The sequence below is a fragment of the Oncorhynchus gorbuscha genome, linkage group LG01 (genome assembly GCF_021184085.1).
Source record: "Oncorhynchus gorbuscha isolate QuinsamMale2020 ecotype Even-year linkage group LG01, OgorEven_v1.0, whole genome shotgun sequence".
Classification (NCBI taxonomy): Eukaryota; Metazoa; Chordata; class Actinopteri; order Salmoniformes; family Salmonidae; genus Oncorhynchus; species Oncorhynchus gorbuscha.
In genome coordinates, this window is record NC_060173.1 from 74,998,853 (window position 1) to 75,013,051 (window position 14,199).

The window sequence follows — 14,199 nt, forward strand, 5'->3', positions numbered from 1 at the left end:
TACTACCTATTGTTACTGTAGATGATCACTCCCAGGCAGCACTGCTGCCATGCCCAAAAGTAGCAGTAAATTCCACATTGTTCAACGCTTCCTCCTGAGTAATTTGGTCTTGTATCTTTTCATCCGTTTACGTCGGGTTTCCTTGATTATTCAGACAAAACACAAATGTGGAGTTACTCAGTCAAGGAGAGAGAGAGAGAGACTCAGAGGATTGTCCTGCTTTTCATGTACAACAGGGCCAGCAATAAAGCCATGCTCTGCCCAACACAGTGACCCATCTGTGTGTCCATAGCATAGGCACAATGAGCCATAAAATGATTTGCTTCTTGGCCAGTGATATACTATAAAATCAGATGACATACATTGAAAAAAAAGAACGTCATTTCTAATTCAACAGTCAAGTTAATCCTCTTAAGAATTTCAGAGTTTCTATGTTACGTACTACAAGGCTAATGTTGTTAGTTGGATGACAAGACCGATGATATATGATCATTGTTACACCCCTTTGTTTTAGGAAGTTGCAGTGTTATGACAAAAGTATATCAACATAGGGAAGATAGAGAGGCGTAGCTAGCTACTGACTTTTTGATCTATTTGACAATCAGGGTGATAAGTTGCAGGGAAGATTCATAGTTGGGCACATTGAAGCTCTGTTTTTGACAAGAGGCCTATTTGGCAACAATAGCTGGTTGTGCTAGAAATGTACCTGCTGCTACTGGGAAATGCTTTGAAACTGACAAAACCGCTTTTGGAGACAGTTTCTTGAAGGAGAGCCAAGAAAACCGTAACTATTAACATACGCATTGGTTGAAACAAAAGCTATCCAAGCTGATATCCAATTACCCTGTCCAACAGTTGCAACTGTGTAATTAACAGGAAGTTTATCATCAAATGTATTTCAGTATGGCACAATTACATTTCGCTGGAATGTACATGCAGTTTATTGTGAGCAGTTTTAATGAACTCAATGTACATTATCTGACCTGTGTTTTGATACAGATTTGACCAGAGTTGCGTTCAAAGCTGCAGTCTGTGCATCTGCTAGTCGTCACTCAGGTCAGGCTGCACAATGCTCTGGGTATGTGGAGTGCAGTTCTCTTAGCACACTTCATATATCAATGCTTTAATGAGTTCTACACTGGGAGAAGAAAACAACTGAAGGTGCAAATTAAATATACTAAAGCAGTGTACGGAGACATCAGAGGTACAGTATGACTCATGGAGTTATGCATCATTAGGAGAACACAGCCAGAGCAGCACCTTGATAACTTCAAACAGAGCAGAAAGCCCCCCCCCCCAAATCAAAATGAAAACACTGACAGGTGAGGTCTCATAATACCTCCACCCTCCCCCACCTCCCCCAACCCCTCCCCTTAAAAAGGAGCTGTCTTTTATAGAGGAATGTGGCGGTTTTAGTGGGGTATACATGTCGCCTCATGCCCACCCTCTGGTTGTCACGACGTTCAGTCTTGTTAAAAGCTCTAATTAGTGGCTGTTGGCTCTTTGGAAACAGATGTTTAAACACAGCGAAAGATTTTAGACATCAAACACGACGGAAAGTAGAAAGAGATTCGCCCCCCAAATACAGATTTCAGAGAAGTTGATCAGGGGAGAAAAGTAAATACAAAATATCTTTTAACCAAAGCGCATCCCTCTCATTCCAACAATTTTCTCTGAGTTCATTTTAAGCAAATGTTTAGTGTACAGCAGTGTGTTGTGTATAATTACTGATGATTGATTGGAACATGGTTTTCGAGATTCCCTCTGCATGATTAAATATTTACGGTGTCTGTCGATAACATGGAAACATTTGCAAGGGTAGTAAAATTACTTTCACTTACATTTTCATTGGAATCACTCAATTTGACCTGCACAGCCCCAACAAATGATGTGCCTGGAAGTAGATATTAGCGCTCTGCTTTTATGTTGTATATTTCGATTTAATGCGGTCTCTCTCTCGCTCGTATGTAGCAGAGCTTATTACACGTTGACAGGGCCTTGTGACTGCTTGGTCGGGCCTTTATGAAGCCTTTACGGTGGCCTGTTGGATCTCCATTAGAGAGTTGTGGCATCTAAGGAGAGGGAGCATTCCACTGGGCCGGCAGTGGATCAGTTTCACCACCCTGGTCTAGGGTCTCACAGGGGCACCGCCACAACAAATGCTCAACACTGTTTAAGGCACAGCATGTGGAAGCTATCGATGTAATGGCGTTTTATTAAAGGGCCCCAATTTGGATCTGTGACTGTCGTGTACAATTAACCGAGAGTAAGACTGCATGTGCTTGTTGTGCAGTGAACGGTTTTCATTAGATTGTTACTTTAAGATGAACTCATTGTTCACTGTCGGGTTTTGTGTGTTGAATCGTTCTTTTGATGACGTGTTTAAATGACTTACTTGATGCTGAAACTTAATGCGTTGTGGGTTTGTTTATATTCTTTGAATTATTGGCTTTGTGTCCCTTTATGGTTGTTATTGCATGTCTTCGAAATGAACTACTTAAAGCAGTGTGCAATGTCGCGTTGTTCGTAAAAAGAAAAAACGGACGTTTGACATTCCAGGGCAGATTTATCTCCCACAAATATCTAAGTCATAACCCACAGGATGTAGCTAAGTTCGTAACTTAACGTCATATTTGCTAAACATTGAGTCATTATAGTACTCTAAATCTCATTGAAGATAGACAACATACCGGTAACAATCCACAAACAAGACAGTCAACAGAAGTCATTTAGGCCTAACATTTTAAAAGACTATTCAATTAAAATTATTATGACACAATAAGGATGAGATGAATAGGGGTTCAAGCACGATGGCAATATAAAACAGACACATCATTGATAGAGGAAGGAACATGGTTTGCGTCCCAAACGCCACTAAATAGGGAATAGGAAGCCATTTGGGATGCAAACATAGCGAAGTGTTTAAGTGCTCTGTACACCATGTAATACCTAGTATTGCCTGTGGTCCTAATCTGCTACCAATATGTCTTATTTGATCTCAGTCTGGGGCTGGTTTATAGAGGAGTCTGTCTCGCTCTTCCCCAATTAAAACAGCCCAGATGTGTGTTTTTAACGGTGGTCTGCCAATGAATTTGAGGGCAATTACTTCTATAGAAGTTTTTTCCCCCCCCTTTGCATAACTACAATGTTAGTTTATAAGACCTACATATGTAGTCCACAGTTTTCATTGAGACTGACAGTCAAAGTGCTGAGACAGAGTCCTTGGAGGATATGACCATGTGTAGTTAAACATGAACATCTCCTCATACAGTATAAGAGGGTATTCAAATCAAGAAAAGGGGTTCCTTGGCTGTCCCCACGGGAGAACACTTTGAAGAATCCTTTTAGGTTCCGTGTAGGACCTAATATGGAAAGGATTCTACATGGAACCCAAAAGAGGTTCTACCTGGAACCTAAAAGGGTTTCGTTAAAGGGTTATCCTATGGGGACAGCCAAAGAATCATTGTATGCAGTTTTTTTCTAAGACGATACAGTTGTAATACCGAGGTACCAGTCTTTGCTAAATATTGTAAGTATTGTTTGTTTATATCTGACAGTTACCATGTATAATATGCTTTGTGAACATGAGGGAGTATTGTGTGAATACACTGTAGAGTGAGACCTGTACAAGACAGGCAGTATTAGCAGTGTAATGAGTCTATGGTTGCATTCAAAATGGCACCGTATTCCCTATATATACTGTATATCCCATAGATCATAGGGCTCTAGTCAAAAGTAGTGCACTACATAGGGAATAGGGCGCCATTTTGGGCGTAGCCTAGGAGATGCTAATCAGTGGATGGCAGACACAGACACGACCATCAGATAGTTCCTGTACTCTGCTCTCTGTTCTCCCCTCTAGGCCTGTCTAGCCTCTGGGCCTATGAGTGAGATTCTATAACCCAGTCAGTTCCGCTTCCAAAAGGGCACCATAAATCACTGCCATATCAGCGTCTCTCGTCAGGCAGTCACTTCCAGGAGAGCTCAGCTCGGCAGCGGCTCACACACTCTTCCTCCCGGTGCCACAGGCACACCCACGTCGACTCAGCTCATGCCCCCAGGTGCACCCTGGTGCACCACGGCTTGGAGGAAAGGGAACAATCTTCCTGATCTGATCATCATCACCGCAGTCATGTCAGAACAGGCCACTTATGGTAAGAGCAGGCAGGTCCCATTTCCTAAACTGTGACAGCTCTGAGGTTTTATGCCAGTTTTGGTTTCAGTCGTCTCTCGTTTGAGTGTGTCATTTTTGTGTCCCCCGCTTACAGGCTTCAGGATATTGCTTCGTCTAGATTTTTTTTGTTGTAGTAAATAAAACACCTACTAGTTAGACAGTTGATTATGAGAATTAATGAAAACAACTACAGTAGGGGAGACAATTAGACCGGCCAGTTCAGTGTGTATCTAAAGGGTTAAGTGGGTTACTGTTGCGTAATTACAGGGTGTATATATAGCCAGAAGGATGCAGTTCAGGGAAGTAAGTTGGTCTGATGTAAAAAACGAAGCTTAAAAGGCCTGAAAGTATTTCCCCAGGTTTGTGATGGTGGTCTGATTGGGTTGTGATCGATAGTTGTTCGCTTCGGCCCCAGTGAGATCAAGAGTGTTGTTTCTCTTTCCCCGTCATTCCTAATGGATGACTCAAGTGGGTCCATTTATCACTCTCCTACTACCAATTCACACAGAATATCACTTTCTCTCTATTCAATGGGAACACGTACGAGAGGCCCTGGAATGGAAACCCGCGGCGCGCAAACCCAAGCCTTAAAGAATTCATGCTCCTCCACAAAGTATATCTGCTTTTGGCAACTGTTCAAAATGACCTTTAGTCTTAGAGTGGCTGCGACGAGCCCTCGGCTCAAACCTTCAGAGCGCTCTGTTGAATGGATCAGAACACAGCTGAATAATACAGTGGGTTTCGACTCGTTTCGACCGAGGGAAAACACGTTTCAGGGTCTCCTCACTCTTCATCAGATTCTATCTCAAAACAAAGAAAGAGAACCCAGTACATGAAATAGTGCAGCTTCATCTCAGCTCGTTTTAGCTCTGACTCACTCACACAGTGTGGTAGTAGAAACGTAATCCTTTAGCAATCGACAGACTAAACTTGACTTCTCTCAAAGGTTTTGAACGTCTTCGTGTGTGTGTGTGTGTCCCAGGGCAGCTACGTAGAGGCCTAGGAGAGAGTAGAATGTGGGAGTGCTGAAGGTGTGTGTTTGTTCTTTGCGCTGTTGATAGGGGTGGGTGTAGGAGCATCTGTCAGTGCTGAGGGTGGCCCCTTTTCCTGTTGGTAATTGGATCTAAAAGTTTATAACTCAGGCTGACAGATGAGTGCATTGTTGAGAAAATGGGAGGTCTGGGAGTGTGGGAGGGACATCCTCATTCGGGATGTGAACTTGGCATTGTCCTGAAAGAGCACTACTTCAGCACAGCTTCTTCGAGTCAGTTATTCCAGGCAAAACATCTCAATAGTAGGCTAGTGCTACCTACATACTTTTGATGCCTAATTGGTCACTCAGCAATATGAAGCACCCACACACAGCCCATGTTAGGATCAGGGGCCAGGATCAAGTGGAAGGGAGTTCCACCGCCTTAGAGTGAGAAATAGTTTAAATAAAGTGTATTTCTATAGAACATTACTGTAGAACACTTAAGCCAATTATTGTAGTGACAATTATGTGATAAATGTTAACAGCTGTGGAATGAAAGAGGAGTCTAATCACAGTCTAGTTCATTTGCCTAATTTGATGAGGGAACGTGTGTCCTACTGCAAAATGGGATGAAGGAGGATGTTAACATGCAGTTCCCTGTTCCTCTCTGTGCAGGTGGTGATGGACCACATGAGACGGAAATGCAAATGCCACGGGACATCAGGAAGTTGCCAACTGAAGACCTGCTGGCAAGTCACACCAGAGTTCAGGGTGGTAGGCTCGCTGCTCAAGGAGCGTTTCCACATCGCCACCCTCATCAAAGCCCACAACAGGAACACGGGCCAGCTGGAGCATGCCCACCACCCCACACACAGACGCAGATCCAACCTCAACGAGCTGGTTTACTTTGAGAAGTCCCCGGACTTCTGCGAGAGGGATCTGCGGTCCGACTCAGCCGGAACGCAAGGGAGGATCTGTAACAAGACGAGTCCAGAGATGGACAACTGTGAAAGCCTCTGCTGCGGGCGAGGACATAACATCTTACAGCAGACCCGCAGTGAACGATGCAACTGCAAGTTCCACTGGTGCTGTTACGTGGTCTGCGAAGAGTGTCGAATAACAGAGTGGGTCAGTGTCTGCAAATGAAGAAATGCAGGAATTCAATAATATACCTTTTCTAAAACAGGGAAAGACTGCAAAACACCCATTCCCTTTGCAGTGGACTGCCATTTCCATTAGTAGAATGGAACGCACGAAAACAAGACTGGAATATAGCCAGTTCAAAGAGGTGTACAATCAGAGTGTGCACAGCATGTGTCCAACCACCATAGTTCAGAGCATCTGGAGCTGCACTGCCCTTCATCTCAGAAAGTGTTTTTAGATTAAAGATAGTGAAATACTACGGACAATATTAATAACTGAGCACTCATGAATTTAAACTAGGTTTCTGAAAATGACAAATGGCTGATTTTGTTATCTATAGATGTTTTAAAAAAATAATAGTAATAATAATATCTCTGATTCCGGTATTTTAAGAAGAAGAAGAAAAACTAACAGCAGATATATGAAAGAAAGAGGTTGTTCCAGAATGTTATGTCTGCTCTTGCTTTATACTCAGAGCCACACGTTAATGATGTTAACTCATATGGGCTGTTTAGTAATGTTTCAGGTTACAAAATGTGCCAATTTAATATGTCAATCTGCAAAATGGCTACCATGTGCCTCAAAAAAAGTATATCTATCCATACTGGTAAAAAAAAGAAAGGGAATGTGGACTATGTTGACGGTTGCGGGCGTTCGATTGCAAGGATGGAGTTGTGAAGACAGAGGGTCAAGTGATAGAGACATGAGTAGTTATACAGAATGGACAGCCTGAGGGCAATGGTGGAGCTGACAATGAAAAGACTGGGCCAATTGGTCTGTGCTGCTCTTGGTACAGTTAGTAGTTGCAAACTCTGGTAATCTATAGCCCTACCTTCACACTACTAACTGTTACGATATAGTCCATGTAATAAAGCACTACAATTATCTCATAGGTTTGACTCAATTAAGTTTAAATGTTAGAAATCTATCGTAAAACCACCATTAGAATTTGTACAGATAAATCGTTAAAATTCAATGCAAATATATGGTTGTATATATCCTTGCTTGCCAATAGGTCCGTTGTTTGTCTGTGTTGTGTGTTTTATTCTGAAAAAGATGATTTCCCCATAGAATATATCAAAATGAATTTCATCAAATACCTTGTCAGTCAGGGTAAATTATTATGAGCAAACACATTGTCTCTGTGTTTAAAAAACTGAAAATGTGTTACTGGTATATTGGCACAGGTTATTTTGATGCAGATTCGTAGTTTGCACATGCATTTTGTTCTGGAGAATGTGTATTTTGGGGATATAACATAGCTATATGCAATTTGTTATAAATGTATTATTTTTCATGTTCGATGGTCATGGTTATTTTCTAAGTTATTTTATTTTTGTGGATCACTTAATATTTGTGAAGCAATAAAGAACTAAAGTATAAAAGGGAATTTAATGTGATGGAAAAATGACAAAAGTACATTTATTTAAAAAATAAAGTGTCCAAATATATCTTGTCATGACTCAGCAAGTTTACCGGCAATGCACATCATCACGACTTGTTTGCCTTCCATAGACGTTTGCGTGCAGCACCACTGTGGCATCCTGGCTTAGTGATGCATGCTCAGTTCCCTCGTGTAGGATGAAGTTACCAAGTCAAGTGTAAGAATGTGAGAGATATGCTTTCAAAGTAAATAGATGTGCACTATTAATGTGCAAAGTCATACAGACCTTTTCGTATCTAAACGTACAAGCTGAGAAGAAAAGCTCTCCCTCTTTCCTGAGCTGTAGTAGTAGCTTGGCATCCAATACAACTTTCAGTCATTTTTTGTTGTTGTTTTGCCTTGGTGAGGACTGCTTGCACTGTGAGAACATGTTGTGCCTCAAAACCCTAGGTTGAAGTTTGACATGTATGTTTGGCAATCCGGACAGAGATATCCCCAGGCCTTCTGTCAGTCTACGGTGAGCCTCATCAGCAGCCAAATTGCAGAGAGCTGATCATTTCAGCCTTATATAAACAGGCAGAAAATGTACAAACAGTACACGTAGAAGATGATTTTAAGCTTCCCTTTGATAATTCCCTTTTGTCTCTCATTCTTTAAAAAAATAAAATAACCTGTGACGTTGACATTTTGAATCATGAATAGGTATAATCATCCAGATAAATACTTGGTAAATATCAAATGACAAAGAAATGGACAGCAATCAATCATTGGCACTAACTGGTGCATGAATCCAGGTCTGGACTTGTGCAGTTCATTAGAATAGTATCTCCTATTGGTCTTGAGTGTATATCCCAGTTATTCTAAGTTATTCTAAGCACCTAACATTAGTACCGAACATTATGTTGGTGATTGAGATTTTGATTTTTGATCCCATTGCATGAACTGGCAGGTGTGGTATTACACCTCTTTTATAAGAAATGAAAACCTTCTGATGCTGCAATAATTCATTGAGAACACACTGGACCCACACTAAACACATACTCATCTTTGCACAAATTCACTATCCAATAGTTCACCCTCTCGAGCATTTTCCAGTGAAATAGCAGAAAAACTTTCAATAGCATTTTAATCCGTGTTTTTAAACATCAGAAAACACTGTTGCCCGATGTCTGACCTTGGCGTATAGAACGTACATGCTCTGAATTAAAAAACATGAACTGTGTCACCAACCATATATTTAAAGAGTCGGCAAATTTAGGTGGCCAAAAATGTAAGCAGCCGAAAATGCTAGTACATTACTCTCCGCAAACAAGCGTTGCTCCTTGTGGTGTAAACGACAGCAGGAAAAGCCAGAAGTCATAAAGAAGGGCCGAGGAGAGCAGGCCTCAGAGCTAGCAGATGGGAAACAGGCAGTGCACTGCCAAAGACTGATGGGAAATAAAAGTTCTCTGTGCATATTTCCCGAAGGGTGGATCGCGTAAAGCAGATCTGGGGGACCAGTCCATACAAGCAAGGTACCAAACTGAGAGAGTACACACAGCACGTGAACTTCTGAGCGAGTTTTTATTGCGAGAAGAAATGAGTCATTGTGATTTTCTTTGTTGACGTCCATAGTCAATAACCATAGCATGTCTATTGAACGTATTACATGAGTCATTCATGCTTGTTTGCCCATACACTAAGGAGGAATTATTATCACAAGAGACCCATTTCAAACTTGTTCTTCTAATTTCTCTTTTAATTAGATATCATTATTTTGTACACGAAGACCACATTTGAGCTCTGTTACGGGCATAGGATTACTGATCTCTTTGACATGTCTGAAATGAGCAAGCTCTGCTGAAGACTGACAAATTATGAACACACGTGATTGGTTTACTAGAATCCTTCAGAAAATGTAACCGTTTCTCTCATGTTTAGACATCCAGTGCATGGCCTACCCACCAAATCTGAGCACAGGTATGATGTCCATAATAGGACAGACTCAGTAAACTCCTGCTGAGACTAAAGCTGTCCTATATGGACGCCATACCAACGTACGGTACTGTGGCTACAGTGAAGGAGGAGATCAAGGGGCAGTAGTGTTCACTCTGCTCCTTGCTATCAGTACCATTCATCTGGGGAAAGGGCTTGGTGATTACCAGACCAATTGTTTACAGACACCCTTCCTATGGGCGGTCAGTGTGTAGTCCTGTCTGTGTGGCTGTACGGCCATGGGCCACCTCCTCTAGAGACCCATATTGGTTCGTAACGGAATGCCACACTGGCTATTCCAGTGACACAATGGCTAATCACAGATTAGGGTTGCAAAATTCCAGTAGATTTCCCCAAATTCACAGGTTTTCCAGAAATCCTTGCTGAATCTGCAAAATTTTTGTAAATGGACCATATGAACAATCCATAATTGAAAGTCAACCCCTGCAAACAGTTTTAGGATGTTGCCTCATGGTCCCCTAGAGGTTGTGTCTCGTTCCCGATTGGTCCCAGGGACGTCACCTGATGGCTGCAAAGAAACGTTCTCCCTCCCCAAGGCACGTGCACCCTAGTTTCATTACACATTACCCCTTGTTACTGTTGCCAAGTCCATCAAAGCCCTGATTGGTGGACCACTGATCCAGTCACAGCTCTTGGTCTTTTGGCAATGTTAGGCACACCCACAGTGCTTTTAAAATACAGTGTTTAACAACTTACATATTTGACAAACATGATTACATTGTGTATATTTATAGTAAGTATTATTTAACACCTGGAATTTGAACTCACAACCTCTTGTTCACAGTATTCTAATCTTCCTGCTACGCCACCATTTTATTTATTTTTTTATTTCACCTTTATTTAACCAGGTAGGCTAGTTGAGAACAGGTTCTCATTTGCAACTGCGACCTGGCCAAGATAAAGCATAGCAGTGTGAACAGACAACACAGAGTTACACATGGAGTAAACAATTAACAAGTCAATAACACAGAGAAAAAAAGGGGAGTCTATATACAATGTGTGCAAAAGGCATGAGGAGGTAGGCGAATAATTACAATATTGCAGATTAACACTGGAGTGATAAATGATCATGTACAGGTAGAGATATTGGTGTGCAAAAGAGCAGAAAAGTAAATAAATAAAAACTGTGGGGATGAGGTAGGTGAAAATGGGTGTGCTATTTACCAATAGATTATGTACAGCTGCAGCGATCGGTTAGCTGCTCAGCTAGCTGATGTTTGAAGTTGGTGAGGGAGATAAAAGTCTCCAACTTCAGCGATTTTTGCAATTAGTTCCAGTCACAGGCAGCAGAGTACTGGAACGAAAGGCGGCCGAATGAGGTGTTGGCTTTAGGGATGATCAATGAGATACACCTGCTGGAGCGCGTGCTACGGATGGGTGTTGCCATCGTGACCAGTGAGCTGAGATAAGGCGGAGCTTTGCCTAGCATGGCCTTGTAGATGACCTGAAGCCAGTGGGTCTGGCGACGAATATGTAGCGAGGGCCAGCCGACTAGAGCATACAAGTCGCAGTGGTGGGTAGTATAAGGTGCTTTAGTGACAAAACGGATGGCACTGTGATAAACTGCATCCAGTTTGCTGAGTAGAGTGTTGGAAGCAATTTTGTAGATGACGTCGCCGAAGTCGAGGATCGGTAGGATAGTCAGTTTTACTAGGGTAAGCTTGGCAGCGTGAGTGAATGAGGCTTTGTTGCGGAATAGAAAGCCGATTCTTGATTTGATTTTCGATTGGAGATGTTTGATATGGGTCTGGAAGGAGAGTTTGCAGTCTAGCCAGACACCTAGGTACTTATAGGTGTCCACATATTCAAGGTCGGAGCCATCCAGTGTGGTGGTGCTAGTCGGGCATGCGGGTGCAGGCAGCGATCGGTTGAAAAGCATGCATTTGGTTTTACTAGCGTTTAAGAACAGTTGGAGGCCACGGAAGGAGTGTTGTATGGCATTGAAGCTCGATTGGAGGTTAGATAGCACAGTGTCCAATGACGGGCCGAAAGTGTATACAATGGTGTCGTCTGCGTAGAGGTGGATCAGGGAATTGCCCGCAGCAAGAGCAACATCATTGATATATACAGAGAAAATAGTCGGCCCGAGAATTGAACCCTGTGGCACCCCCATAGAGACTGCCAGAGGATCGGACAGCATGCCCTCCGATTTGACACACTGAACTCTGTCTGCAAAGTAATTGGTGAACCAGGCAAGGCAGTCATCCGAAAAACCGAGGCTACTGAGTCTGCCGATAAGAATATGGTGATTGACAGAGTCGAAGGCCTTGGCAAGGTCGATGAAGACGGCTGCACAGTACTGTCTTTTATCGATGGCGGTTATGATGTCGTTTAGTACCTTGAGTGTGGCTGAGGTGCACCCGTGACTGGCTCGGAAACCGGATTGCATAGCGGAGAAGGTACGTTGGGATTCGAGATGGTCAGTCACCTGTTTGTTGACTTGGCTTTCGAAGACCTTAGATAGGCAGGGCAGGATGGATATAGGTCTGTAACAGTTTGGGTCCAGGGTGTCACCCCCTTTGAAGAGGGGGATGACTGCGGCAGCTTTCCAGTCCTTGGGGATCTCAGACGATATGAAAGAGAGGTTGAACAGGCTGGTAATAGGGGTTGCGACAATGGCGGCGGATAGTTTCAGAAATAGAGGGTCCAGATTGTCAAGCCCAGCTGATTTATACGGGTCCAGGTTTTGCAGCTCTTTCAGAACATCTGCTATCTGGATTTGGGTAAAGGAGAACCTGGAGAGGCTTGGGCGAGGAGCTGCGGGGGGGCCGAGGCTGTTGGCCGGGGTAGGAGTAGCCAGGCGGAAGGCATGGCCAGCCGTTGAGAAATGCTTCTTGAAGTTTTCGATAATCATGGATTTGACCGTGTTCCCTAGCCTCAGTGCAGTGGGCAGCTGGGAGGAGGTGCTCTTGTTCTCCATGGACTTCACAGTGTCCCAGAACTTTTTGGAGTTGGAGCTACAGGATGCAAACTTCTGCCTGAAGAAGCTGGCCTTAGCTTTCCTGACTGACTGCGTGTATTGGTTCCTGACTTCCCTGAACAGTTGCATATCGCGGGGACTGTTTGATGCTATTGCAGTCCGCCACAGGATGTTTTTGTGCTGGTCGAGGGCAGTCAGGTCTGGAGTGAACCAAGGGCTGTATCTGTTCTTAGTTCTGCATTTTTTGAACGGAGCATGCTTATCTAAAATGGTGAGGAAGTTACTCTTAAAGAATGACCAGGCATCCTCAACTGACGGGATGAGGTCAATGTCCTTCCAGGATACCCGGGCCAGGTCGATTAGAAAGGCCTGACTGATTTCACATGTAGGCCTATTCCTATACTTTGCACTTCAAAGTAAATCTCAGTGCTGTTAAAAATATTATATTTATCGTAGTGATTCAGGAGTAACATTAAAAGAGAATAATATGCCTCACCAACATTAGACAATTATACTGAAAGCCCAAACTCAAAGTGCTGAAAATTGTCAATTAAATTGGTGAGAGAATAGTGAGATTAACTGATATCTAAAATAGCAATGCAGATGGCAGAGATGTATTGTAGGTAATGAATGTGTAGGGAACCAAACTTCTACAGACTTTGTGGTGCAGCAGAAAGAACAGCATGCCTAAATCCAGAAGTGAGGAGTTCAAATCCCAGGTGGGGTCAAATAGAAAAGTCAGTCTTGATCATGTAAAATGTAGTTCTCATTGATTTGTGATGTTTTACACTATGTTATCTGAACAGCGTACCACTTACCTTAAAACTCTCACTACCATTTCATTACCTTACTTCTAATGGTGTGGGACACCTAGGACCATCACGTGACAAAAACCTCCAGGGGACCATGACACAACATCCCAAGAACGTTCAGGTGCAAGACACAATGTCCCAAGAATGTCCTAAAAAGGTTCCCAGGTCAAACCGGGAACTATAAAAAGGTCCCTTAGAAAATGTTCCCTTTGGGTCATTATGCGATGTCCTAAGGACTATTAAAATGAGCGTCCTAAAAAGGTTATAAAAGGTCCTGGGAACTAGACAAAGGTCCTCCTGAGAACGTTCTCAGAATGTCAGTGGCATAACGTCGCACCGAAACCCTTAAGGGACCTAATGGGATCGTCGCCAAACGTTCTCAGGACATCTCCTGTTTGCTGGGATGTCTGAACTCAGGGTTTGAATGGGGGTATACAGTTTGCTCATGCATTCTGTTTAACACCAACCAGTTGATCATATTAGTTTGGCCAAACATGCTATAATACTTTATGTAATCGTAATGCCTGAGCGGGCGATGTTCAAAGACATTCACAAGATGGGCAGTTGTGTGAATCCGCCTGATTCTGTTATAGGTGATTATAGACTGTTGCCTACTGTAGCTGACCATTGGTCTGAAAGATGCCACAGTCAGCAGAGATGTAACAGCTCAGGTCAGATCAGACGAGAACTAGAACACATATAGACGCTTAATCCCATCAAGGCCCTGTTTCTCCCTGAGATTACACCGTGATACATCACTTTGATGCACCTTTATTATTGGATTTGTTCTATGGTTAA

General features: G+C 42.9%; 1 protein-coding gene across 1 annotated transcript in view; it reads left to right on the forward strand.

Annotated features, from left to right (window-relative positions):
- Positions 1 to 7,589, forward strand: part of LOC124016096 (protein Wnt-10a) — an 18,177-nt gene extending 10,588 nt beyond the window's left edge. Inside the window, exon 4 of the mRNA XM_046331657.1 lies at positions 5,823 to 7,589. Within this exon, the coding sequence (XP_046187613.1) occupies positions 5,823 to 6,293 (471 nt within the window). The 3' untranslated portion in view covers positions 6,294 to 7,589. The remainder of the gene's footprint in view (positions 1 to 5,822) is intronic.
- Positions 7,590 to 14,199: the final 6,610 nt, after the last annotated feature.